The 25,655-nt window shown below is 46.8% G+C and overlaps 1 protein-coding gene across 1 annotated transcript in view; it reads left to right on the top strand.

Moving 5' to 3' along the window:
* Positions 1 to 25,655, top strand: part of RANBP10 (RAN binding protein 10) — a 1,189,242-nt gene that overhangs the window by 557,189 nt on the left and 606,398 nt on the right. The window contains exon 7 of the mRNA XM_069655248.1: positions 1,233 to 1,345. Coding sequence (XP_069511349.1) covers positions 1,233 to 1,345 — 113 coding nt within the window. The remainder of the gene's footprint in view (positions 1 to 1,232; positions 1,346 to 25,655) is intronic.

Raw genomic sequence — 25,655 nt, 5'->3', positions numbered from 1 at the left:
GGAACAAAGTAAAATTAGATTTGCCTGGGAGAGCCAACCAATAAAAATGGTAGTTGGAGGAGGAGGAATAGTTGTGGGGAGAGTGTAGCAGTAGTGGGGGGAGAGAGTAGCAGTAGTGGGGGGAGATAAGTAGCAGTTGTGGTAGTTTTGGGGGAGAGGAGGGTAGTAATAGTAGTAGTAGTGGTGGTGATGGTGGTGGTAGTAGTCGTAGTGGTGGTGGTGGTGGTGGTGGTGTTGGTGGGAGGAGGGTAGTGGTGGTAGTGGTAGTTTGTGGGTGGAGGGTAGTGGTAGTTGGTGGGTGGAGGGTGGTGGTAGTGGTAGTAGGTGGGAGGAGGGTGGTGGTGGTGGTGGTAGTGCGTGGGAGGAGGGTAGTAGAGGTTAAGGAAGAAGAGAAGGAGAGTTGACATTAAACGTTGGAAACAGGAAGGCAGATTGAAATATTGGAGGGACAGAAGGTTGGTTGTGAGAAGAGGGAAGAGATGTTGGGTCGCATAGTAGGGCAAGCTGAAAGTGACCGTGTGTTGATTTAGGAAAATCGGACAGAGCAGCTGCAAGGCATAATCCCATTTCCCGCTAGAACACGAACCCAAATTGAGATTGGGTACAGTTGGGAAGTTCGAGGGAACAGGCGAGTCTGTATTTAGCGGAAGCCACCTGTAGGTCAAAGGTAAAACCCCAGACAGGCGTTAACGCTCTGTAGCACTAAACGGATATTCTACTCCTGGTCTAGGGTGTGAATTCCAGGGGAGACTGGAGGGGGGGACAGCCCTTGCGCCAGATTCCAAATGCCTTCACTGGCGATTATCCCGGATAAACTAATACATATTATCTGTTGCTTATTACAGTTCTCAAACTGTCTATAGCCATTGCGTGTATAATGAAAAAACCTTGAACCGTCCCAAGGAGTGGTTTCTGTGCAAACAGTCACACAGTATAGTTGACTAAAATTCACATGGTTTGGCGTACTGTGTACCTTTATCTGCAGTTGACAGCACTGCATGGCTCGGCAACTTCTAGCTAGCAGGGTGCTCACATGCAGTAGGCCTGTTGAAAGCCCCCCTCCTTGCATCTCTTAGAAACGGATCCTTTTTGCTCGAGCAGGAAGTGTGGTTACGTTTGTAAGTCTTAGGAAGATCCAGAAGGTGTTCAGTAGGTCATTTTCTTATTTAGAATTTTCAGTTATAGTTGGAGCACTTTTGCATAATAAATTCAGTTTGGTTTTCTTTTCCCAGCATGGTATCTTCCTATCTGGTGCATCACGGTTATTGTGCAACAGCCACTGCATTTGCCAGAGCAACAGAAACGAGTATTCAGGAAGAACAGGCATCGATAAAGAATAGACAAAGTAAGTCTTGTGCACTTTTTTCTTTTTTTTTTTCTCCACTCGCCATTTTTCACTTCCTGGGCATGCACATGGTTCTAGTCTTTATTGAATAAACATTGAAAGCAGAGCCTTACAGCTATTTCTATCTCCTTGAAAAATTGGTAACAAGTGATTATGTTGCACAAATAGAGAATAAAGGGAGGTGTTAAAATAACGAATTTCAATATTAAAGAGTAAAAAACGACAGGGCGCAAGAATAACGAAATGTAGGCAATCATATTGTATGGCAGGTTGGAAATAGAACTGCAAAAAAGAAAAAAGGGAACACTTTTAAAAAGAAAACATGAAGGATTAAGGAAGGCTGCAGGGGTCGATGAGAGAAGGGGCCCCACGCCTCAGTTAAAATACACTAAAGGTCAAGTGTTGGAAGAAAGTATGTTAGGATAGGTAAACAAAAACTGTAGATCTATTTGTAGAAAAGGATTTGCATTAAAGAAAAATCCACTAGATGGCTTTGTGAGACCATAGAAGGAACATGAATGTAGAAAGTATGCTTGTTGAAAAGTGACCAATATTTTTTTCATTAGTGCATCTCGAATAACTGAATAATTTAGTTTTTCGATGTCTTTTAAGGAGGCCTGACTGCTCTAGTGGCACATACAGGGGTGTCCTTTTCTAAACGCTTCTTAAGCTTTTTGGTTGCATTCATCCATGCCCATACACAAAGGGTTTTGACTACAAGACCATGTTCAGTGTGCTTTCTTTGCTCGTTGGATTTTCTTTTCAATTTCATGTTCAAAATAAAATCTGAGTAATAGTTTTTAAAGGAAGATTAAAGAAATTACTTTTCTAGGCCTCTCTCTCGGAGGCTAGCCTTTCTCTTCCTATGCTGTGCTTCCTTCTTGCTCAGCAAGGATCCATGAGGCCCTCTGATTGCTCTGTAAAGTAGACTGAAGAGGATGAGCCACCTCATTCAATCTGCTTGAGTTTTAACACTGAAATTAATTGAAAAACATGTAATCAGTACCTGGCTTGACCTTTATGTAGCCTTTGTTTTCTTATTCGTTAGCTGTTGACATTTTTCTTTGGTGGCGTTCAATGTGGTGTCAATGTGATATGTCACTTGCCATCTTTTTCCTTTCTAGGGAAATCTAAAATGTATACTCGACTGCTCCCAACAGTGACCTAACTCTGTTACTGAGACCCCTCCAACATGCCGATTTAACTGGTCACTCCATTACACAATCGTACAACTTGAAATCAAAAGGCACTGCATTGAATCAGAAAAGGCATCTTAATCTCTTTCCTTTGTTGTGCTTTGAGTGGAGAGACTGTTGGACCCAGCTGGAGTAGTTCTTGAGCCACGAGTGCTGCAATTGTATTCTTCTAAAGTGACACATGTAAAGTGCATGGCTGTTGTGCCATCAGCTGGCGCTGGAGCCAGAGACCCCTGCCTGAATGCCTTACTACCTCGCTAGCCATGAAATTCCCTCCCAGTCTGTGAGCGAGCACCTGCATGATCTGAAGACTCTGATTTAGCATTGAGGACCGAGGAAAGTGGTGGTCTGGTACACAGCCTTGTGGCTGCTGAAGGAATGTTGACAACAGATGAGCTCATTGGGGAAGCAACCATCGACCTGGAGTTTATGGAGTAAACATTTAAAATTAGACAAACTCGCTGGGTTTAGCTCCGTTTCAGTTTGATGGTACACTCTACTCCAAACTGCTGTGTACATAGCCTTGTGGTAGAGCAGAAAGAGTAGAGCTTTATTTCCTATAAAACGTGTATCAAATGATACTGAGCCACTGCTATGCCTTTGGCCTAAGTAGTAGTCCACAGAAGGGGATCTAATATATCCTGTGAAGTCGAGTGATTTTATTTTTTTAACACCAGGCGCAGCACAATTTTTCCCTGAGGCGTGTTTGAGCTCTATTAGACACTGTGATGTCTTGTGATTATTTTTTTTTGTGTAATTTTTATTTTTAATTTGTTTTTTTGCTTCTGCTAGGAACACTCAAGGTGATACTGAAGTAGTCCTCCAAAGCCCCAGTTTAGATGGCACTCTTAATCAAGTTCCTGTTTTTCTGATTAGCTGGTGAGTCTGTCGATTTTAAAATCTGACATGACTGTTAGCGCCCTCGGGTAGCACAGTCAGCTTTTCTTTAATCGGTGTCCCATCTTCACATAAACAGGAGCCTACTAAGGAGGTACCTTCATCGTCATTAAGCGCTTCACACTAGGTCATGATGTCGCTGCTTCATTTTTCTGAAGCACAAGTATCCGAGATAGCCCATGTAGCTAATGAGAATTAATGCTACCTGCGGAGCTTATTCAGTGTTTATGGGTACATTGCCTCAAATCCTAACCCGGGGACGCCTCAGTGCATCGCTGGGTGGCCTTTGTGACGCTCTTGAGCCAATACCTTTACATCCATTAATCTGTGAAGTGTGAATGAATATGCTAATATTCACATTAATAAGGGAAACGCTGAAGTTATTGACCAACTTTAGAGGCGGGCAGCAGTTACCGTGCTGACCCCACCTTTTTATTTCAAGCAACAAGAGGTAAGAAAAAGTGGGACCCACCCAAAAAAGAATGGAGAAAAAATGTGCGATTAGCACCCAGGTATTGGACAATGGTGCTCATCACTGATGGGATCTTTGCGTACTTGGTAACAAGCACAGTTTAAAGTTCGCTGAAAAAAACTTAATGAATCTAATGCACCTTTTTTAAACAGTTTAACCATACAGTTCCTATTTCACAATGTATAAACTGTTGACATCACTGTTGTAGAAATGGATGAAGGGTTGTAACAGATTACAATTGTCTCCTCCTGAGTTTATCTAGTGTTGCATCACATTGATACTTTACATACATGTTTTGAAGTGTGCGTTGCACCAAAATGTGGAGAACTGCTTTGAAGCACAGAGATTTGGTAAATAGGATCTTCCCTTCACCTCATCTTGTAAAATGTTGACATCAAGGTATAAAAGAGCGATTGACTAGCAACATAGTCTAATCAAGTTACCACTTCTAGTATCTAGGGTTTCTAGTCACAATGTTTACAACAAATATGTAGTTGGAAATACCTCTGCAGTGAAAGTCCCTAGGCAAATAGTCCAAAATGCAGTCCTAGGGTAAGTGTTAGAGTGAAGGAGGCTTTAGTGGTCTTGTGATTGCCCAGTTTAGGGTTCAGATAGGGATTAGGATAACGATTAGGGGCTCGAGTAAATATTTTGGTTGGGTTCATGATTGTTGTGGGAGGGCTGGTGGTTTGGTTTTGGTAAGTGGTTAGAGTGGCAGTGTCAGGGAAAGAGTTAGGAAAGTGTTTATGGTCAGTCTAGGGCTCAAAGAGGAAGGGTTTTGCTAAGTGCTAAAGAAAGGGCAGAGGATGGTTCGGGAGGGCCGGTGACATTGGTGTGGGGTAGAGGTAGGATATCCCATGGGGTTATGGTAGATTACAGTAATCATTAGAGTAAGGCTAAGTTTAGAATGTGGGTATTCTTCACTTTGGTGGACTACAAATTGGGCCAATCACTGCAAATATGTAGTTTGCTGGTTGGGATAACATATATAGATGTGGCTTGAGGGGGGATGGTGGGGGTAGTCTCTGCCCACATTTTGTTGTAAAAAATTACAAATTGATCAAATTCCCTGTCGAAGGGGTTTGAGTTGCGGCTCACTGTTCATTTTCTCTTTGCCGTTTTTTGAGTCCCATGCAAATAAAACACTTTAGCATGCTGAAGGGTTAGTGTTTGGTAAGGGTTCAGTGTAGAATACGGAGTGAAGATAGGGTAAGTGTTAGCAAGAGTTAGTGATTGTGGAGGTTTTTTCAGAGGTTTGGGTACTTGTTATAGATTATAGATGTATACTTTTGTGCATGTAAAAGTAGCCTTTTGTCGACCTTATTACTGGCAACGTTTTCACACTTTGCATTGCTTGTATAGAATGACTGCATTTTTGAGAACTACATTATGCTGACTGCTTTTTCACATAACTACATTTTTTTCCAAAGCACATTTTCACTAGAACTGACTAAAACATTGTTGATGATTCAAAGAACATTAGAATGCTGTAGTAAAGAATGAATGCTACTTCATCATTTAAACAAGCCATCAATGTGTAGCAGCAACTCATGGTTTCCATCTTTGCTTCGGCCCAGATTTCTAAGCTCTGAAATGAGTGATTATTCCCTGAAGGATCACAGGTGGTTCGTTTAAAGCCTTGAAATGCTCATATAGCTGTAATGGATCTTTATGGACTTGTTAAATCAATTTGTTCTTGCGATTCAGGCGACTGTGAGGGGTTGGGGATTAGTTTGACGCAAAGTGGGCTCTGACTGAGGGTTGAACACCATGTGAATATTTACAAAACTAACACAACATTCAAAGTAAGTGCCCTCAGATTATTGGGGGTCATAACATTTCCTCATAGCTTTAATTATCTCAGGGCATTCCTAATCAATAGATTTAACCCCCATGGATGCAGAGGAATCACTTCCTATTATATTGAGCGCAGACCTAGCTTTGAGAAGCAACAGCACACTTTAGAGGTATACATCAATACAGATACCTAACAGAGCTCTTTACAGAGGTGTACAACATTACAGATCCATAACGGAGCACTTTTCAGTGGTAACAGAACCGATCTACTGTGGTGGCTAGGATACAGGGGAGTGGACAGAGGGGTTACAGCTGTCCCGGGTGGCCGGTAGGAGAGGGGTGATGTGATAGCCTAGGTGTTGATGAGGAGAGACTCCTTGAAGAGGTGGGTCTTGAGTTCTTTTCTGAATTGTAGGAGCGTGTCTGATGCTGACTGGGGATGATGTTCCATAGTCTTCGGGCGTAAGCAGAGAAGGATGGTTTTCTGGTCCGTTCCTTTTTGCAGCAGCAGATTTCAAGTCTGCACGTGTCCTGGCTTCTGGTAGTGCGCTGTCTGCCAGAGATGCAGAGTTTCTCTGCGAGTTAGCTGGGTGACTTGAGGGCGACTGCCTTATAGATGATGCAACAAGACTTGAAGGTGATTTGTGTGTGCTGTCGGAACCAGTGAAGGTCAATGAAGGCAGGGGTGATGTGGTTGTATCTGCATAGACTCTTAATGAGGTGTGCAGCCGTGTGTAGGACACTACCCAGGGGCACAAGGGAGGATGACGGAAGGCCTTCGAGGAGTTCATTGTCCCCATCCAGGTGGGATAGGAGCAGTGCTTTACCGGTGGCGCTAAAGCTGTCCGGAGGGAGGAAGGGCTTGATATTTTGCAGGAGGGGGAGCAGGTACCAAGATGTTTGACTTTTCTTAGCTATGTCTGTTTTGAAGGGGAGGGGTTTGTCTGTTTATTCACTTATAATGCACACCAAACCCTAAGGTAGCCGGGTGCAGCAGTACAGAATATGCAAGGCTTAAGTTACAAAGTTACATATTACAAGCAAAGGAACGTGTACAGTCATTACAGATTACATAAAGGCAAAAAAAGAAATATACAGGCAATAGAAAGTCAATAACAGATTACAAGAAGACAGAATATATACAGGCACTAGCGGGACATTGAACCACTGGCCAGAAAGGGGAATATGTACACATGGGCAGCAAATGGGCGGGTATAGATGTGGAACGCTATGCTGTGAAGCCTGGTTGATAGCCAGATTTGTATGTCTGGATGTTCGGTGTTGGTGAGGAGTGGGAATTCGGTCTTGGAGGGGTTGAGCTTCAAGTATGCACTGGACATCCAAGACTGGATGAGGACCCTCCTTTAAATCACTCATGTTGCTCTGACTGTGGAGTGGTTAAATCACAGCCCAAATTGGGATGGGGGGATTTTAAGACCATTCATCTTGTTGCTATAGAGCAGGAGTCTGCATTCCTAGGCTCTCTCGATGTTATTTACTACAACTACCATCCGCCCTAGTCTGCATAGTCGATGATCATGGGGAGTCGAGCAAAACCTCTGCAGAGCCACATGTTGCAGACCCCTGTTATAGAGCTTAATCAAGTTGTGTAGGATGAAGAGGTTTTGGAGGGGAGTGATGTTTTAAGGGCTGATATTTAATGATTTTGGGCTGATCGCCAGATCTGTAACTCTGAACTAATGCATCTACTGCAGGCTCACGGGTTCGAATTGCAGAAGTTCCACTTGGCCCTATATACTTAATTGGATACAATGAGTATCAAGGAGTTTGGTAACAACCAATACCAGTTATCTGTCTACAGCACCAATATACCCCCATGCGGGTGAATGTGTGCTCTGCAAATAAGCATGTTCAATTATGATAGAAGTTGGGTATAGTTTGGGTGAGGTAGGTAGGTTTGCTGACTACCCTACTGGTAAAGCTGTTCAAAACTATGTGGAAACGAGAGACGTTGGAGGACAGTCATTTTAAGTGCATTATGTGTGAAAAAAGATCTTTGATGGCATGGGATTGTCTTAAGAGGTTTTTGTTAAGAAATTGTTTTCTTATTGCGGCTTTCCCATCTATTTAGTTTGGGATCCAGCATATCTGCTGATTGTTTTGTGACCCTGACCTACTCATTTTATTTTGGGAGCACCTGTGAGCCTTTAAGGCTAGCAATGCAGGGTTTCTCTGTCTTCCAGTCAAGTCAGTGGTATAGCACCACTGCCTCACATATGGATTAGTGCGGGGAACCAAGTTTCTTTTCTTTTCACTGAATGGTCATTTGTTCATTCCTCTATACAGATTGAAGCCTAGACAGGCTGGTGCAGGTAGCATCTTTTACTCCTACATACCATCCCCTTTCCTCCATCCTTGTAGGCGTGTCCCAGCATGGGCATGGTACCGAACCTTTCGGCAACGAAAAATTTAGTTTACCCTTTAAGTTTAGTATAGCGTACAGGGGTGCGGCCACCCATGTGTGGGCATGCCACCGAGACCCTGTTCTCCGGCGCCTCACCTTGGTTCCTTTTTCTGCACGAATGGTATCGGACCTAGCAGGCAGGCACAGGAATTTTTTTCAGGCTTTCTGCATGCTCCCCGTTCTTTGTTTTTTTTTATCTTCACCTGCCTTTGGTGCCGTGCCTGTACAGCGCATGTCGGCTGCAAGAGGCTTCTCGAGATACACAACCTGCAATCGTTCGTTCCTGACCTTGGACCACCATGCACTGTTTTGAGTGCCTCGGGCCTGGCCACCACTGGGAGGCATGCACAGCTTGCAGCACTCTTGGCTACCGGGCCCTGAAGAATCGCCTTTCCTGCTGGAGCGAGATATTCCATTCTCCAGCATGGGTCTGGCATGGATTCACTTGCTCATGAATATTCCCTGTCGTCAGGCTGGGAATCCTCCGTAAAAGAAAAAACAGTAACATTTAGTTTCCAACTGTATTTATCCTTTAACCAATCACTGTCCTCTGGGTCATACTGTCCCCATCCAATCAGTCCTCTCCCTAAAACCCTCTTACGGCCGCCATCTTCAGATTTCTACTGCACGCTTCAGTGTTGGAAGTCCTTGAGTTTGCTATGCAAGCTACTTCTACATTTTTTTGTTTTCAACGGAAAAAGGTTATATTTTTGTTCCGAAAGAGCTTGTGTGCTTTTCTCCATCTGCCGACAGCAGGGATCCATTGTCTGTGAATTTCAGTGCCCATTAAGGGCGAATATCGTCAAAGTTTCCAGAAGGCAATCTGGCCTACTTTGCACCCTCCGACCATGATGGATCACTCTTCAAGTCCTGCACCAAGTGCGGGCTACGGAATGTATTTGTTGAAGACGAGCACCTGCAATGCCTCTACTGCCTGCATCCAGACCACAAGGAAGTAGAATGTGAAATATACCTTGGTTTCTCCAAGAAGATGACCAAGGATATGCACAGTAGACTGGCGTTGCTCCGAGCAGGTAGTGTCTCACCGAGGTCCGGCCTGTTCGATGGTCTTTTATGTCCTTTGAGGTCGGCTCTTTTGTGAGGGCCCAAGACCAGGCCAAGAACTGAAAGTCCATGTCCACCGGGGTCGTTGCGGAAGTGGGTCACAAATGTGGATTGGGTGTGATCAGCGTCACCCTTCATCTCCATTGCCAGCCGGCAATCGAGATCCTCCTCAAAGGGAATCATCCAACCCGGTTAAACTGCAGGAGAAGCCAGAGAAGCCGCAGATGGATTAGCCCGAACTGCCCAAGAAGGCCCAGTTGGCACAGGATAAAACCAGGATAAGACTCTGTCGACGATAGTTGGTGGCGGCTGCTCTCACAAAGGCTAAGGGGGCTGACCCTGTGAACGTAGCCCCCGCAGCGCAGAAGGTATCCCTGCCACCCAAGGCGTGAAACCGCCACAGTGACTTTGGCAAAGTCTGCTAGCACGGAGAAGGGGGATACCATCTTAGAACCCTGTTCCGGCTCCTCAGGGTGGAAAATAAAGGGGGGGGTGCAAGGAGGTCCCGGATCAGTCCCAGGCCGTGACCCAAACCATGGAAGTTTCATCCACGGATGATGAGGACCTAGAGTTATAACACACGGTCCACAAGAACGTGGTTGATGAGGCGATGATCGCAACGACGGGGCAAGTCCTAGTGTTCCTATCCCGCCAGCTCAGCCGAGGGATGTGTCTCTGGACAACCTGTCGACCCTCCACACCTTGGTGTTGGATATCCAGAAGAGCATGCCACACGGCCCGATTCCAATGGTCCCCCAGCATCCTGATCAGCAGCTAGCGAAGAAGCGGAAGAGTCAGCCGACTCCCCCATTTCAGCCTCCACCCGGGTCGGCCCCCTCTCCTCCAGCAGACTCAGACACCGGTACAGGGACTGATACGGCCACGCCGATGGATGACTATATTGTTGCGGTGGGTTTCCGCAGCCTTAGGCATCCCCACCAGATGAGGTGGGGTCGTTCATTCCACGATCGCCAGAGCCTCCGAGCTATTCCAGTTTGTGCCTGAAGAAACCAGGAAGGAAGGTTTCTTGTACCTGAGGCCAAGAGGAAGACCAGCATGGCGGTGCCCCTTAGGGACGAAGTTTGGGAGGAGGGCCTGGCCCTCTTGAACCCTTGCACAGCTCTGGCCAAACGAGAGAGGCTGGAGAAGTAGTACCGGGTGCACCCTCCAGCAGCACTGCTCTTCTCGTTCCTCCAGAGGAAAGTCTAGCAGGTCTTCAATGTTTCTCCTCATCGTACAGTCAGTCTTCCTGATCCACGATTCAGGAAGCCTACAGAGGCCAGTCCTAGGGCTACGGTGGCAGAGGATAGCCTTTTGCCCTCTGGGCAGGACACTGGTGCCGAAGCAAGCCTGAACCGACCAGGACATCGGGCCTCCACCCGTGCACCCCAGTGGGAGACCGGCGGACTAGGTTCTTCAGTGAGTGGAATAAGATCACTGATAGATGGGTGCAGGACGCTCTCACCGAAGGACATACCCTAAAGTTTCAGCACAGGTGTCAGGGGATCCCTCCGTTGGCCCATCTGGAGCAGCACATCCCTCAGCTCTTGGAGGTACGGACCATGCTGTGAAAAGGGATGATGGAACTAGTTCCCCAGCGACTCGGGCTCCGGAGCCTATTTCAGATACTTTTTGGTCAGAAAGAAGACCAAGAGCTGGAGTCCCATTGTAGGCCTGCAACGTCTCAACAAATACCTCAAGTCCCAAATATTCGGGATGGTTAAAGGATAGTTCCGGGACTTTTTTTTTATTGTCCCTACGGGTCGGCCATGTGTTTGTAAGCATAAATCGGTAGATCGTAGGAAACTTTCCTATGGACCTTACCCGACTTTTCGCCCATTATCGCACTCGAAATCAGCCGCCATTTTGTGATAATCCTATCATTCCGCCGCATCGCCCTGGCTCACCTGCCTTTGCGGCACTAAATCAAATCCCCCGCCCCTGAGCCTGACATCAGCAGACGCGTACTGCCCATTTCAAGCACGTCTCGTGTCAACAATCGCTGCGCCTCAGCTATTGACGTGTTGCCATGGAAATGGCAGGACGCCTCTTTCCCCAATAAGTATAAACAGACCGTTTCACAACATACAGCAGCAGATTTTCGATTCCATTCCTCTCTCTGTGTTACTTTGAGTATTCTGTGACTCGTTTCAGTGCTCTGGTCAGCTACCTTCGCCGCTTGTAGCCCGTGTGAACACCTGTACCATCTCTGTAAATTATTTTACTATCTTTACCGCACAATGGCCACAATAATGCCGTATATGTACGAGCCCGAGTACACCGAGGAGGAACTACTGGAAAGGCAAGCACGCGAAAACGATGGGGATTCGGACGGCAGTTGGGAGGACCAGTCAACGGATGAAGAGCCTGGACCATGTCGCATGGACGGCGTCTCCACCTGGTGCACGTGCAATCGGTGCGAGCTAATGCCAACTGAGGAGGAGAACTGCTGCTGCCGTGAAAATTCCGGGTGCTTGGCCTACATTTCGGAAAGCGAGCAAAGTCTGCAGGAAGGCGAGCAAAGTCCGCAATGCATCACCGAGCTGCCAGAGTTCAGGGAAGCCTGCCTCTCACGGACAGTGTTGAGGATGATGATGGTGCTTATGCACGAACTTCGTGGCACTGTTCGTCCGCGTAATCCGAGTAACGAGTAAGTATACTCTGTTTGTGATGTCAGTGATGCCACCACTATTTCATGGTCGTCTCCCACATATAAAATTACATTTACATATCATTCGAACGCATGTAAATTGGTTCCATATAGTGCATTTTCTAGATATAATTTTTTTCTAAGAAAAATGACATGTGTTACCTGAATCGACATTGATAAGAAAGTTTGGTCAGTTTAATACAGTTTGCATCTTTTTTTTTCACAGGTGGTACAGGCTGGTGGCCTATCGTTGCTTCACTTGGTGGCTTCACGGGAGGCTCGGACACCGCGTTCGGAGAGTAATACCTGCCTGTGCGGTACTTGCCATTAGACAACATTTCCCCAGTGACAGTGGACAATACCGCGGATTTTCCCTCGATGTGCTGCAACCTCAACTTTACAATGTGTAATGTTTATTATTTATGTTTAACTAAAATCTAAAATAAAGCCCAACATATATTTTAACAATGGTTGTTTTGATTTTTTAAATGAATCTAGTGTATATTCTCCTGGGAGGGTGAGGTATTTATAAACTCACCCCCCTGCCTTCCATGTAGTAGATCCTGCAGCCATCCTCTTACATTCAGTTAGATGGCCTCTCCTTGGTGAGGCCCTGCGGCAAACGGGTCTTCTCTGCACGACCACCGCCCCGATCCACCCCCCCCCCGCCCTATCAAAGGCAGTTCGCACCAGGGTACTTGCGCTGCTGGCAAGTGGAGCTGTCAGGGAGCGATAAAGGCCAAGAGGTGCCAAAGACCATGTACACTTCAAAGTGGTCTATAGAGCATGGGTTGTTGTTCCCATGTCTACCTCCAGACCCCGTGTCTCCTGCCAAGCATCCCCCCTCACGCTGGACGCCCCCCCTGCAATCCACATAAGTGTGTCTCCATTCACAAGTCTTCCTGTGTCTTGTCTGCACGACCACCGCCCCGATCCACCCCCCCCGCCCTATCAAAGGCAGTTCGCACCAGGGTACTTGCGCTGCTGGCAAGTGGAGCTGTCAGGGAGCGATAAAGGCCAAGAGGTGCCAAAGACCATGTACACTTCAAAGTGGTCTATAGAGCATGGGTTGTTGTTCCCATGTCTACCTCCAGACCCCGTGTCTCCTGCCAAGCATCCCCCCTCACGCTGGACGGCCCCCTGCAATCCACATAAGTGTGTCTCCATTCACGAGTCTTCCTGTGTCTTGTCTGCACGACCACCGCCCCAATCCACCCCCCGCCCTATCAAAGGCAGTTCGCACCGGGGTACTTGTGCTGGCAACTGGAGCAGTCAGGGAGCGATAAAGGCCAAGAGGTGCCAAAGACCATGTACACTTCAAAGTGGTCTATAGAGCATGGGTTGTTGTTCCCATGTCTACCTCCAGACCCCGTGTCTCCTGCCAAGCATCCCCCCTCACGCAGGACGCCCCCCTGCAATCCGCATAATGCCACGACATATACACGTCATTCATTCACAAACACACCCCTGTTTCGAATTCTTTATAACCCACTTCATATTTCTAATGAGAACTTCTTTGCGCTTTGCTAGTCAACCCGTGAAGGTGCTGGTTATCTGCTCTTCGTCTCTGTGAACTTCCGTGACCACTTTGAGCAAACTCGTCAGTTTGCAACCTGTGAACTGCTCCCTGTTCTACGACAAGAAACTACTCTGATCCCTGCATCTAACTGTTTGTTCGTCAAGGTAAGTCCATGTACCATAATCATTTTGCATCCAATTTTTTAATTTATATCTATTTGCTAGTAGTCATCAAATTGCATCCATGTTTTCTTTTCGTTCACGACAGTACATGCAAGGAACTAGTCACATGTTCTGAGTTTAGTCAAATTACTTTTTCTATTTTTTGAAAGTTATTGAAATACTTATCCGCATGTGAATAACGTGTATAGTTCCAAGAACCAAAACGGACCTTGCATTGAACCTTTTATGTGTCATTTAATGTTTTAACACATTGGTATTCATAGAGAATTGTTGATCTTTACTTTTCAGAACTTTCCATAATGCCTGCCTGTTCCATTGGCGGTTGCCCTTCGAAGACTCATAACAAATCTGAAGGTACTATAATGCATGTTTTCCCTAAGACAATAGATCAGATAAGAGAATGGGTCCGATATTGCGGATATCCAGCCTCTGAGATAGAAAGTAGAGTCCTAGAAGTCTTTGCGGACAAGAGGGGTGATCGATACTGCATCTGCAGCAGGCACTTTAGCCCAGACATGTACTCCACATCATTGCTAATAAAGAAGAAAACACCGCGAGCGAGGCGAAAATTGCTCTCAACCGCTATTCCCACTCTATTCGTCCACATCCCTCCACTGGTGAGTCAAGTTTACGTATTTGTCTCTCGGCCTTGCGGTAGTGTGTAGCATTAGCTAACAATAATTTCCCCATTTATGTATCCACTCAATATGAAGGCGGAAGATTCTCCATCCGTGTCGTTATTGCAGTCATCAGCCACTTCAAGCGCCTATCGGGTAATCTTACTTAGCTATTCTGACACTGACTTGTTTTAGGCATGTAAATCAATAGTTTTAATTGATCGTGTAATTATTTTACCTAATGGTACACCACAGTACTCGTCCTCTAGTCTTTGTTTTCAGTTATAATTATTGTTATCCAAAATAATGCAAGTACTGTCTTTCAGGGAGATGCTGAGGAGTCCAACACATTGACGACAACCGTAGATGTCACTCAGATGCTCGAGGTACGTTTCCGGACAGTTCCATCGATGGAGATCATCAGATCTTGCATTCCTGTAGCGTGATTGTTACACACAATGTTTCTTTCGTTTTTAGCCATTGGTATGTCCTTCTGTCATCGCCCTCCTATGGGTCTTCTTTTTTCAATATTGTGTTCATTACTAATGAAGTCCTATGTTTCAGGGAGTCGATGGAGCATTAGTCCAAGAAGAAGGGGGAGCATGCAGTTACGGGTCTGCGCAACAGCTTGCAGAAGTGTGCACCGCAGTTACAGCGTCCCTTGATGTTCTTATGCATTTCGAGGTATGGATACTGACAGATCAATCATGCGAGATCAAATGACGTGATTACATCCGCTATACTTCCTTCTTTATTAACGCAAGTACTATGTTTCAGGGAGCTGACGGAGCTTCTTCAACAAGAACATCACCCCTAGTAGTTGATGCAGATCTCTGGGTGGTGACACTTCCAACGATGGAGCAAATCGAATCATATTTAGATATCCATTATTTATTTTAGACAACTGATCATTTGTGCAGGTCTATTTAGATGAGCCGTTGACGCCTGCAGAAAGTTTATGTTCTTTTAAACAAAATAGAAAACCATACTAATGCAATTACTGTGTTTCAGGGAGTTGCTGAAGCGTCATCTTCAATAATATCATCAATGCAAGTCTATGCGGAGCCCGAGGTATGGATCTTGACAGTTCAATCTAACTAGATCAACAATGCGTGAACTATTGTCGTTTGAATGTTCTACACAATGCGTTCATTCGTGTTTTGCTATTGAGATGTACGTATGGGTATTGGTCCCCAAGTACATTTTGTGTTTTCAATATTATTATACATACTAATGAAAGTTCTATGTTTCAGGGAGTCGATGGAGCCTCAGTGAGTGATGGATGTGCTTATCATGAAAATATAGTCGTTGCAGCGCGAGAGGAAGTGGAGACATGCACACACGAGTCGGAGCAACAGCGTCCAGATGTTGAAGTTCGAGGCAAGAAAGTTTCAAAGAAAAGAAAGCAAAAGAAGGTTAGTGTCCTGTTCACTATATTATGTTGTCTTTCACTGTCAATAGTTCAATACTGTAAGTTGTGTTTAAACTGAACATCCCTTTTCTAATCTGTCCTCTAGTTGCGAGTGGGTGTAAGAACTAGATCTACACAGACAGTGAAGCGAACGAGAGATGTTGCTTGTCAAACCTTTTGGCAGGGACTTGAGACTGGAGATGCATCGTGCCAATGGGAAGAATATGAAGTGATTGACAACGGAGCTATACCACCACCAGCCATTGATAGTGAATGTCCTCCTGGTAGTTTGGATGCAGTCGGAGATCAATTCACAGAATCCACACCCGCAAAAAATAAGAGCGCGCGAAAGTTGAAGACATTGTTTTTTTCTCCCATCTCCGGACAAGGAACAGATGTTGCAATGGAAGAGAATGAAGTGGACGACAATGAAACACCATCAATATCACTCAGCATAGCGGAAGACGATATCAGAGATTGTACCTTTCATGCGAGTGACATGTCCTCAACGTTACAGGCCGAACCAGCTGGGACGCAGAGTGACAGTATAAGGAAAGAGGCCAAATTCATTGTATTCGATAGCTGTTTGATGGATATTATTATGATGATGAAATGTGGGCATTGGGTTGGTGGGGAAGTATGTGGGGAGCCATTGATTAATGTGACTCGTGCAATTCGAGGCACTAACCTTAAAATACATGCCACCTGTACACAATATCATCCGTTCGCATGGTCTGCACAACCCATGCTGGGGCAACTGCCAGCAGGCAATCTACTTTGTGCAGCGGCTGCACTTTTTAGTGGTTCAAGTTTTAAAAAGTTAGAGTCTTTCTTTCAGTTTGTGGGAATCCATTTCATTGCGAAAACTCAGTTCTACAAATACCAAACCGATTATCTATTTCCAGCCATTAGCGAAGCTTGGAGAATGGAAAAAATGTCTATTGATAGTACATTCGCGGGCAAACGGTTCAGGCTAGCCGGTGATGGACAGTGCGACAGCCCAGGATTTTCAGCCAAGTACTGCACCTACCACTTTCAGGACATGGAAAGTAAGAAAATTGTGAGTTCGGTGGTCGTGCAGGTGTCACAAAGTACATCCTCAGTGGCCATGGAGAAAGTTGGCTTTGTAGCATCATTGCAAGAACTACAATCGCGGGGAATGGTGATCGACCTGATAGCCATGGACAGACACGTTTCAATTGCCAAGACAATGAGAGAAGAGTACAAAAATATAAATCACCAATTTGACGTATGGCATCTTGCAAAAACAATCAATAAAAAATTGTCGGCTGCAGGAAAAAAAAAAGATATGCAAGGTATTTCACAGTGGTCCAAGTCAATCAGCAACCATCTTTGGTGGAGCTCAAAAACATGTGAAGGGTCGTTGGAAATTCTACTGGAAAAATGGCGGTCAGTAATGTTGCACTGTAGCAACGTACATCGATGGTCGACAAATGAGCATTTCCACAAATGTGAACATGGCCATTTGTCCACAGAGGAGGCACGGAAGAAGAAGTGGTTGATTCCTTCATCACCCACTCACAAGGCCATTGAAAAGATTGTATTTGATAAAACTATAACAAGAGATTTGAGGGGACTCACGGAATTCTGCCACACAGGAGATTTGGAGGTGTTCCACAATATGTGCCTAAAGTACAGGCCCAAAAGATTGCATTTTGGCATGGAAGGCATGATAAATCGGACTCTTCTAGCGGTCTTGGCACATAACCATAATGTTGGCCGTCAACAAAGTAGGACGACCGGAACTTTAGGGACGCTTCGCTACAATAAGGCCTTCACTAAAAGAAGTAAACAATGGGTGATCAAACCAGTGTTTGAGGATATGCAATATGAGTTTATTGAGAGACTTATCGTAGATGTCCTCGATAGGCACATACATGGAGTGGTGAACGAACCTATGCAGGGGACAACTGCATTGCCACCCAACATTGCCTCTGTTCCATGTCCACCTAAAGCAGAGCTCATTGAGAAATACACATCACGGTTTAAATGATTGTAATTTGATTGTCTGTTCTCTCGAGTCTCCTCATGTTGCAGGCCCATTGCAATTAAACCAAACAGTAATATAAATCATTTTTACAAAAATTATAGAATGTTTCCGTATTACAAACACATGGCCGACCCATAGGGACAATAAAAAAAAAAGGCACGCAGACAAGATGCCCTTACACTAACTGCAGCTAACTCGAAATGTGTGCTCGCTCAAAGTGAAGGTCAGCTGCTTTGATGTTTTGCTCGGGTGGCGGAACGGCCCACGACCCAGTATAAGGTTCTATTGTGATTTGACCTTGACAGGCCGGGACCATCCTGAAAAAAAAAGATAATGAATAAAATTTCAGAAAAGAAACGATGAGCCACGTTCATTAGAAGAAGTAACGTCGGCAAAGAAGGAGTGGTGTTTCGGGTCTGCCCTACACAGAGACACAATGGAAAATGCAAATATAATGTAAGTAACTTTTGATGAGTTTATACCGCAATTTCATTACTATACAGTGGCTTTAAAGACGGGTTCAGTTGTACTTGTTCGTTCTATGTGGCATATTGTTTTCTACCGCGCACTAACTTGAGGAGAAACATCTGCTTTTACTGAAGCACCTCAAAACCTTCCTCTTTGCTTCTGCTTTCTCTCTCCCTCTCCCCTGCTACAACTGGTCCACTGTCTGCGACCTCGGTCCTGGGCCCTTCCACTCTCCACCTGCACTGCCTCCCTGTCAACCCCTGCACTGGGGGACTGTCTCAGTATCCTACAGCCCCCCCTTCCCAGCACTTGTTCTGCACTTACCTTGCACTTGCCACCAGCTGGCCCTATTTATTTATTATTTTATGCTACTTACCTTGTACTCCACTCCCCCCCCTCCCTGCCTCGCCACGCCTTTAAACACTTGTGTACACCCAGTAGCGCTGTCCTCGCTATGATTTTAATAAGGATCTGATGGTGAGACTAATTTCATTTTTTATGTTTTTAGGTACATCGTTCACTACTGTCTGTGTCACGAGTACCGGACACCGGCGGACGGCTTCTACAGCCGCCAGTTGCTTCTCCGCGTGAACAACGTTACCACCCTGACCATTTTATGGGACGATCGCCAAGTACAAGTATGCCCTTACGCGGTACTAACGGTTAGATGCAACATACCTACCGTTGTGGTGGCCTAGTGCCTCGTTGTTGGAACAGCCATGCGATTATCAGTGCGACCGAAGAGCTTATTTTTATCGTAAAACACCCTGTGTACTGCACACGAACATCGCTTCCCTCAAGACGAACTAATTTGGATCGAGAGCAAAGAAAAATGCAAATCGCTGAATATTCTCTAAACATTTGATGTCCAATAAACGTACTTTGCCAAATGTACAATCTTGCCGTTTGCTTTTAAACCACGGTTTCACATTCCGAATTGTGGCGCTGTATTGTGAGATGCTCGAAGACCCTGTGTACAGCAAAGGACCATCGCGTTCCTCAATACGAACTTTTTGGAACATGAGCAAATAAAAATGCAAATCGCTGAATATTCTCTAAACATTTGATGTCAAATAAATGTACTTTACCACATTTACAATCTTGCGGTTTGATTTCAAAGTACAGTTTCATATTCCGAATTGTGGTGCGCTGTATTGTGAGCTGATCTGTGTTGATTTCCGGGGTCTGTGTGGAGTCGCGTAGAAGACGCCTGGGCGCGTTTGCCTACGCAGCACAGTAACGTCACGGAGAGAGGCGGGGAATATGAATGTTTTGATAATGTCTGTTTCAGGGGCGGGGGATTTGATTTAGTGCCGCAAAGGCAGGTGAGCCAGGGCGATGCGGCGGAATGATAGGATTATCACAAAATGGCGGCTGATTTCGAGTGCGATAATGGGCGAAAAGTCGGGTAAGGTCCATAGGAAAGTTTCCTACGATCTACCGATTTATGCTTACAAACACATGGCCGACCCGTAGGGACAATAAAAAAAAAGTCCCGGAACTATCCTTTAAGTTGCAGCACATGCTCGGCCAACTGGAAAAAGGAGACTTCTTGACGTCGCTGGATCTGGAGGACGCCTACTTCCACGACCCCATTCACAGGAAACCCTGAAGGTTTATACACTTTGTAGTGCAGGGACAGCACTACCAGTTCAAGCCCCTACATTTCGGCTTGAAGTCGGCCTTCAGAATGTTCACAAAGTGCCGGAGGCAACGGTGGCGGCCCATCTGCGTCTACAAGATATACACATATACTCGTATCTCGACGACTGGCTCATTCGGCGCGCTCACGAGAGTTGGCCATCACAAACAGAGGTGACCGTCCAGCTATTGAGGGATCTGGGGTTCTCCATCAACTATCTAAAGTCCTGATCGACTCATCACAGAACGCACTGTTCCTAGGGGCCAGACTCAATACGGTGTCCTGACTGGTGTCGCCCACAGAGGCGAGGGTAGCAGCCATTCAAGGGAAGGTGCAGCGGCTGTTGCCGATGAGGACTGCCACAGTGTTAGGGAGAATTCTCTGTTTAGGCTGAATTTCCTAACATAGTGAGTCCCCCAGCAGCTTTGCTGGATTTTTGGGGTTTATTTTTTTTCTCCTGCCAAGAGTGAGACTTTTACCCTCACTCTTGGGCATGATTTGAGTGTGTTTCTTTGAATCTAGATGTGTTTAATGGGCTATGGGGTCTTTTACTCCATAGGGCTTCATGTGTTTTTGTGATGTGTTACACAGCACCCTCCGTGCAGTAACACAGGGGTGTCAGTGACCCCCCAGTATAGACTCCATACCCTGGGACTGACTGTCTCCCAGGGCATGTAAAGTCACCATTGACTTTACTAGTCTTAAATTCTGAACAGAACCAGTACAAACCATCATATTGTGGACGTACTGGCTGGGGCAATTCAATTTCCCCGGGGTCTGTTAGTCGAGGGGGCACGTCTCCGTCCCCCCTGATCGAGTTTTGGCTGGTGGCAGTGGATACTACTTTTTATATCCAACCGCAAATATTTTCCTATGGGATTTCCCATTGTTTTAGGCTACTACCTTTATTTAATTATTTACGGTAGCCTCGAACATACCGCCGGTTTATTTAATTAATATTAATTCTCTGGTTGGTATTTTTTGCCAAAACTTGATTCTAAAATAGCGGTTGTGTTCTCTTCTGTGACTCCAACCCAAGTCAAGCCCTTTGTTCCACTTTGTGGCCGGCTTCTCCACAGAAGCCCTCCAAAGTGGTGCCACTCTGTCTGGGGTACTTAGGAGGGGTGGAGGGAAATTTAGGCACCCTGGACTGAGTTGCCTAGGCAACTCAAGTCGCACTCCATCCTGATTGGCCCAAGTGCTCACCACTTAGCATGTTTGAGTGACAGCTAGGCTGAGTGAATGGGGGTTTGCTGCATAAAAGCAGGGCTTTGGGGACTGGAACTTCAGAAGTCGCCACAGGACCTAAGAATCCGACGAGGGAGAAGTTGAGCCGACCTGCCACGACACCACTACCGGTGGAGCCCTGCTGGACTGCCTCACCACTTTTCCCAACGACAGAGATCTCCCGCCGGAGAGTCTTCTTCCTTTAACTGGTGGGGATAACCAGTTTGACCGTCTTTTCGCTTTCCCGACGTACCTCGTGGCCGCCTTGCCCGTGCCAAGCACCCCGGCAACCGGGATACCACGTTTTACCACAACCGCAAAACAAAGGTACCACCTTTAACCGGAAATCTCAGCGGCTGGTTTCTGCCCTGGTAGTGCAACGACCTTCATCTTTCCTCCAAGCCGAGATCTTCTCTTCCCATGGACGACAACGCAACTTGCACCCACTACCAGGAAAAACTGCCACCGCTGGAGGATCCTTCCCACTTAAGGTACCGTGTTCCGCCTGGCTTCCCTTGCCACCGACTGTACGCGGTAGATTTAGCCCCTGGCTTTCGAACCTGGGTTAGCCTGGGACACCCTGGCTAAACTTTCCTAAGCCTCTCAACTCTTTTTGAACCCTCTGCAAGACTGTCTAAGCCTAGTGTAACTGTGTGATCTTGGGCGCATTTGTGCTCTGCTCTCTCTACGAGTGGGCCCAGCCTTTGGACTTTGGCTCACCAGTGACTTTTGCTCTTCTGCCTTGCTTATAGTGTTCCTGAACCTTAGAGTGGTGTACCTTTTCCATATTCTGTCTTTCTCCCTCCCTTTCTCACAAACTTATTGGAGTGCAATCTAGTTAAGCGCTCACCTCTGTATGAAAATAAGTGGCGTTTTACTGTGACTTATCTGATAAGGGAAAAGGGGTGTATATATTACAGTAGTAACTGTGTTTAGAATATTTTACAATATGAGTGCTGGAGTGTTTCAAACTGTGTGTTTTTAAATAAATAATTATTTACTTTGATACCAAAGCTCTGGTCAGTGTTTGCTTGTATTGGTGTATCTGAGTGCCTATTGTGTATACTTTGCATACTGCCTAACTCTCTTGAGGGAAGTCTGACTGCTCAGCCACAGCTACCAGGTAAATCTGGGTGGTACGGACTGCTACCAAGTGGGTTTACTGCCAACACCTGTAGTCTTAAATCTTTTGCAGTGGTCCCTAAGGGAACTGCATAGGTTTCTGCCTAACACACAGTGCGAACCATCAAGTCGTTGCTCAGCATATTTTCGTCCACATCTACCTTATCCGGCTCTACAGGTTACAGATGCGAACCTCTTCAGGAGTTCCTAAACGCTTTCTGGATACACTTGTTCCGAAAGCTTTGCTAACAAGATCCTGCTCAACGAGGAGTTCCATCAGGAGATGAGGTGGTGGGGCGTCCGCTCCAACATCACCCAGGGCACAGGGTTTTAAAACCTTCCATACCGGGAAACGGTCACCACGGAAGCTTCCCTGGAAGGCTGCGGAGCACACACCGGATAGCTGCACTCCAGAGGCCTGTGGCTGCTGGAGGAGCAGGATCTCATATCAACATCCTGGATCTACAGGCAGTGTACTGGGCCCTCAAGTCATTCCTTTCATCTCTGAAGGGCAAGGTGGTCAGGATTTTCATGGACAACACCACCAAAATTTTCTAAATCAGGAAATCAGGGGGGGCACTCAATCCCCAGCACTCTCCAAGGAACCGCAGGGCTTGTGGTGCTGGGCTGTCTGATAGGAGATGTTCCTCGTTACTCTTCACATAGCAGGAGTCAAGAATGCCATCACAGACTCCATCAGGGAGTTGCTCTCCTGCCACGAGTGGGAACTTCGGCAGGACCAGGTGGACTTTATCTTCAAGTGGGGCAGGCCCCAGATCGATCTGTTTGCAAAGGCGGCAAACTCCAAATGCCAGAAGCTTGCCAGCAGATTCCACCAGCCAAGGAGCTTGGGTGGGGGGGGGGCGCATTCGTGGGAAAACCCGTTCCTGTACGCATTTCCTCCATTGACTCTTCTGCGAAGTGTCATCAACACACTCGGACAGTGCCAATGCAGGGTGAAATTGCCCCAGCGTGGCCGAAGCAGATTAGGTATCCAGTCCTTCTCAATCTGTTGGCGTCAACCCCAGTCAAGCTGCTGATAGTTCTGGATCTTCTCACCAGAGAAGAAGGCATAATCCTGCATCACGACCCAGGATCGCTCAAACAGAAGGCTTGGCTCCTGCAGTCCTAGAGTTTGGTGGATACGAGTTGACTGCAGAGAGATCCTCGCCAAGGCCAGGGCGTTGTTGACTTTGAAGTGCTACAATCACAAGTGGAATTGTTTCTAATGTGGTGCTGATCGCAGAAGATTACCCAGCTGCAGGTCATGCCACCGCAAATGCTTCCATACTTGCTCTCCTTTGCCAAGGTAGGCCTGCCACTTGCTTCTATCAAGGTGCCTCTAGCGGCTATCTCCCACTACACCAGGTCTCGAGGAAGATCTTCAATGTGGTCTCACTGACTTATCGAGGAGTTCCTCAAAGAAATTTTTCAATCTTTCCCGCTGGTGAAGGCCCCTGCGCCGGCGTGGGAACTCAACGCGGTTCTGACAAGGCTCGTGGGTGGGCCCCCTTCTAGCCGATGCGACAGGCCCCTCTTCCTCTCATGGAAAACTGCTTTCCTGGTGGCTGTCACATCTGCCAGGAGGGTGGGTGAGATCCAGGCCCTATGCTGCAAGCAACCATTCCTGACTTTCCACGATTCCAGGGTGGTGCTGCGGACACAACCCTCTTTCATGCCTATGGTTCTGTCAGAATTCCACCTCAACAAGCCTTTGGTGTTGGCTGTTTTTTCCAGAAACCTTTGTTAATTGCTGAAAGAGCCTTGCACATGCTGGACGTTGCTTGTGCCTTGAATTTCTACGTGATGTGCACAAAAGGTTTTCGGAAGACTTCACAACTGTTGATGATCTGTGGTCCTGTGAACCATGGGAAGGCCTTGTACACGGCTTCCATTTCAAGGTGGCTCTCCGGCTGCATCATGCATTGTCATCGGTTGGCAAACCGACCGCTGCCCGGCTGTCGGAAAGCCCACTCCACTAGAGCGATTGCTGCGACGACGGTTTTCCTGTCTGATGTGCCCCTGCCGGACATGTGCAGGGTGGTGACATGGAGGTCCACGCAAACCTTCACAAGGTTCTACTGCGTCGACTGGGATTCCGGGGAGGAGTCCGGAGTCGGCCAAGCGGTGCTACGCAACCTGTTCGCTTGAGGTGAGTGTTTTGGAGTAATGGTTGCTTCTGTTGTGCCTTGCCTCCTCCCTTGGTTGTGTAATGTTGTACTGCTATGTTTTCGTTATTCATGAGCATGTGAATCCATGCCAGAGCCCATGCTGGAGAAGCAACAAGTTACTTACCTGTAACTATTTTTCTCCGGCATGGGTGTGGCATGGATTCACATGTGAACCATCCCTCCCCTCTGCGACTCTTCTTGGTCGTACTGCCTATTTACATGCTTACCAAATCTGAAGATGGCTGCCAGAGGACGGGCCTAGTTCCCCACACCCGAGAGGCTCTTGTCACTCCACAAAGTGATGGGGCACTTTCTGGCCAATCTGACCATCTCGGCATGGTGGTTCCAGCACCATCTGGGACTGATGGCGTCTTGCATGCTCACTGTTCGGCAAGCCCGTCTCAAGATGAGGCGCCTTCAGCTCCACCTGCTGGCAATTAGGACCAGGAGACTGGGTTGCTGTCAGACAGGATTCCTATTCCCTTGTCCCTTCTCACAGATCTTCACTGGTGGCAGTGTAAGCCCCTTTTACCCTGCCAGAGCCCAATCTGGTGGTGATGACAGATTCTTCATTTTTGGGCTGGGTAGCTACTCTGGAGGGCTACTCGATTCATGGTGCCATGGACCAGGGCAGAAGCTCTCCTGCATATCAATCTGCTTAAGCTCTGGGCCTTGGGTCTGGCTCTCAAAGCTTTTCTGCTTCTCAGGGGCAAGGCGGTTCTGGGCAGGACCTACAACTCCACGATAATGTTTTACTTAAACACGCAGGGTGGCACCCATGCCCCTTACCACTACATGGAGGCGAGCGCCCAGACCCAGCCAGGCTGACCCTAGCAGACTGGTTCCTGACCAGTTGAGAGTGCAACACACTCAGTTGTCGGATGACAACTGGGACATCGCATAGTAAGCCTTGTGGCCTCCTGTATAATCTCAGTAGAGGAGTAAGTGGACTAGATTTTGCCACTGAGCTCACAAGGCGCTGGACCCCCTCGGCTGCTCCCTGGATGACATGCTTGCCTTTTCTGCACATCTGGCTCATTTCGATATCTGCCACACTGATCTGGCAACCATTGGGGCCTACAGGAATTCACCAGAGCAGGTTTTTTCAGCAGCCAATCTGGTGTTTTAGGGTCACCTCGGTGTTTGCCTGGGCACTTCCCTCTGGTGCCTAGGCTGCATCCGATCTGGGTCTTTAATGTGGTTCTTGTGGCTTTGCAGCAAAAGCCCTTAGAGTGAAGTGCCTTGGTAGACATCCAGCTGGTGAAACTGAAGACTGCTATTGGTGGCGCTCACTCATGCACACAGGGTCAGTGAGCTGCAGGCTTCATCATCATGCAAGCCCTTCACCACGTTTCATTACTAGGTCATCTTGCGCACTCATCCATACTTGCCCAAGGTGGTCTTCCCATTCAGATCGGGAAATCTGCCAGCCGGGTTC

Source organism: Ambystoma mexicanum, chromosome 1p (genome assembly GCF_040938575.1).
Source record: "Ambystoma mexicanum isolate Mex_15411 chromosome 1p, UKY_AmexF1_1, whole genome shotgun sequence".
Classification (NCBI taxonomy): domain Eukaryota; kingdom Metazoa; phylum Chordata; class Amphibia; order Caudata; family Ambystomatidae; genus Ambystoma; species Ambystoma mexicanum.
This window is presented reverse-complemented; position numbering and strand designations above follow the sequence as displayed.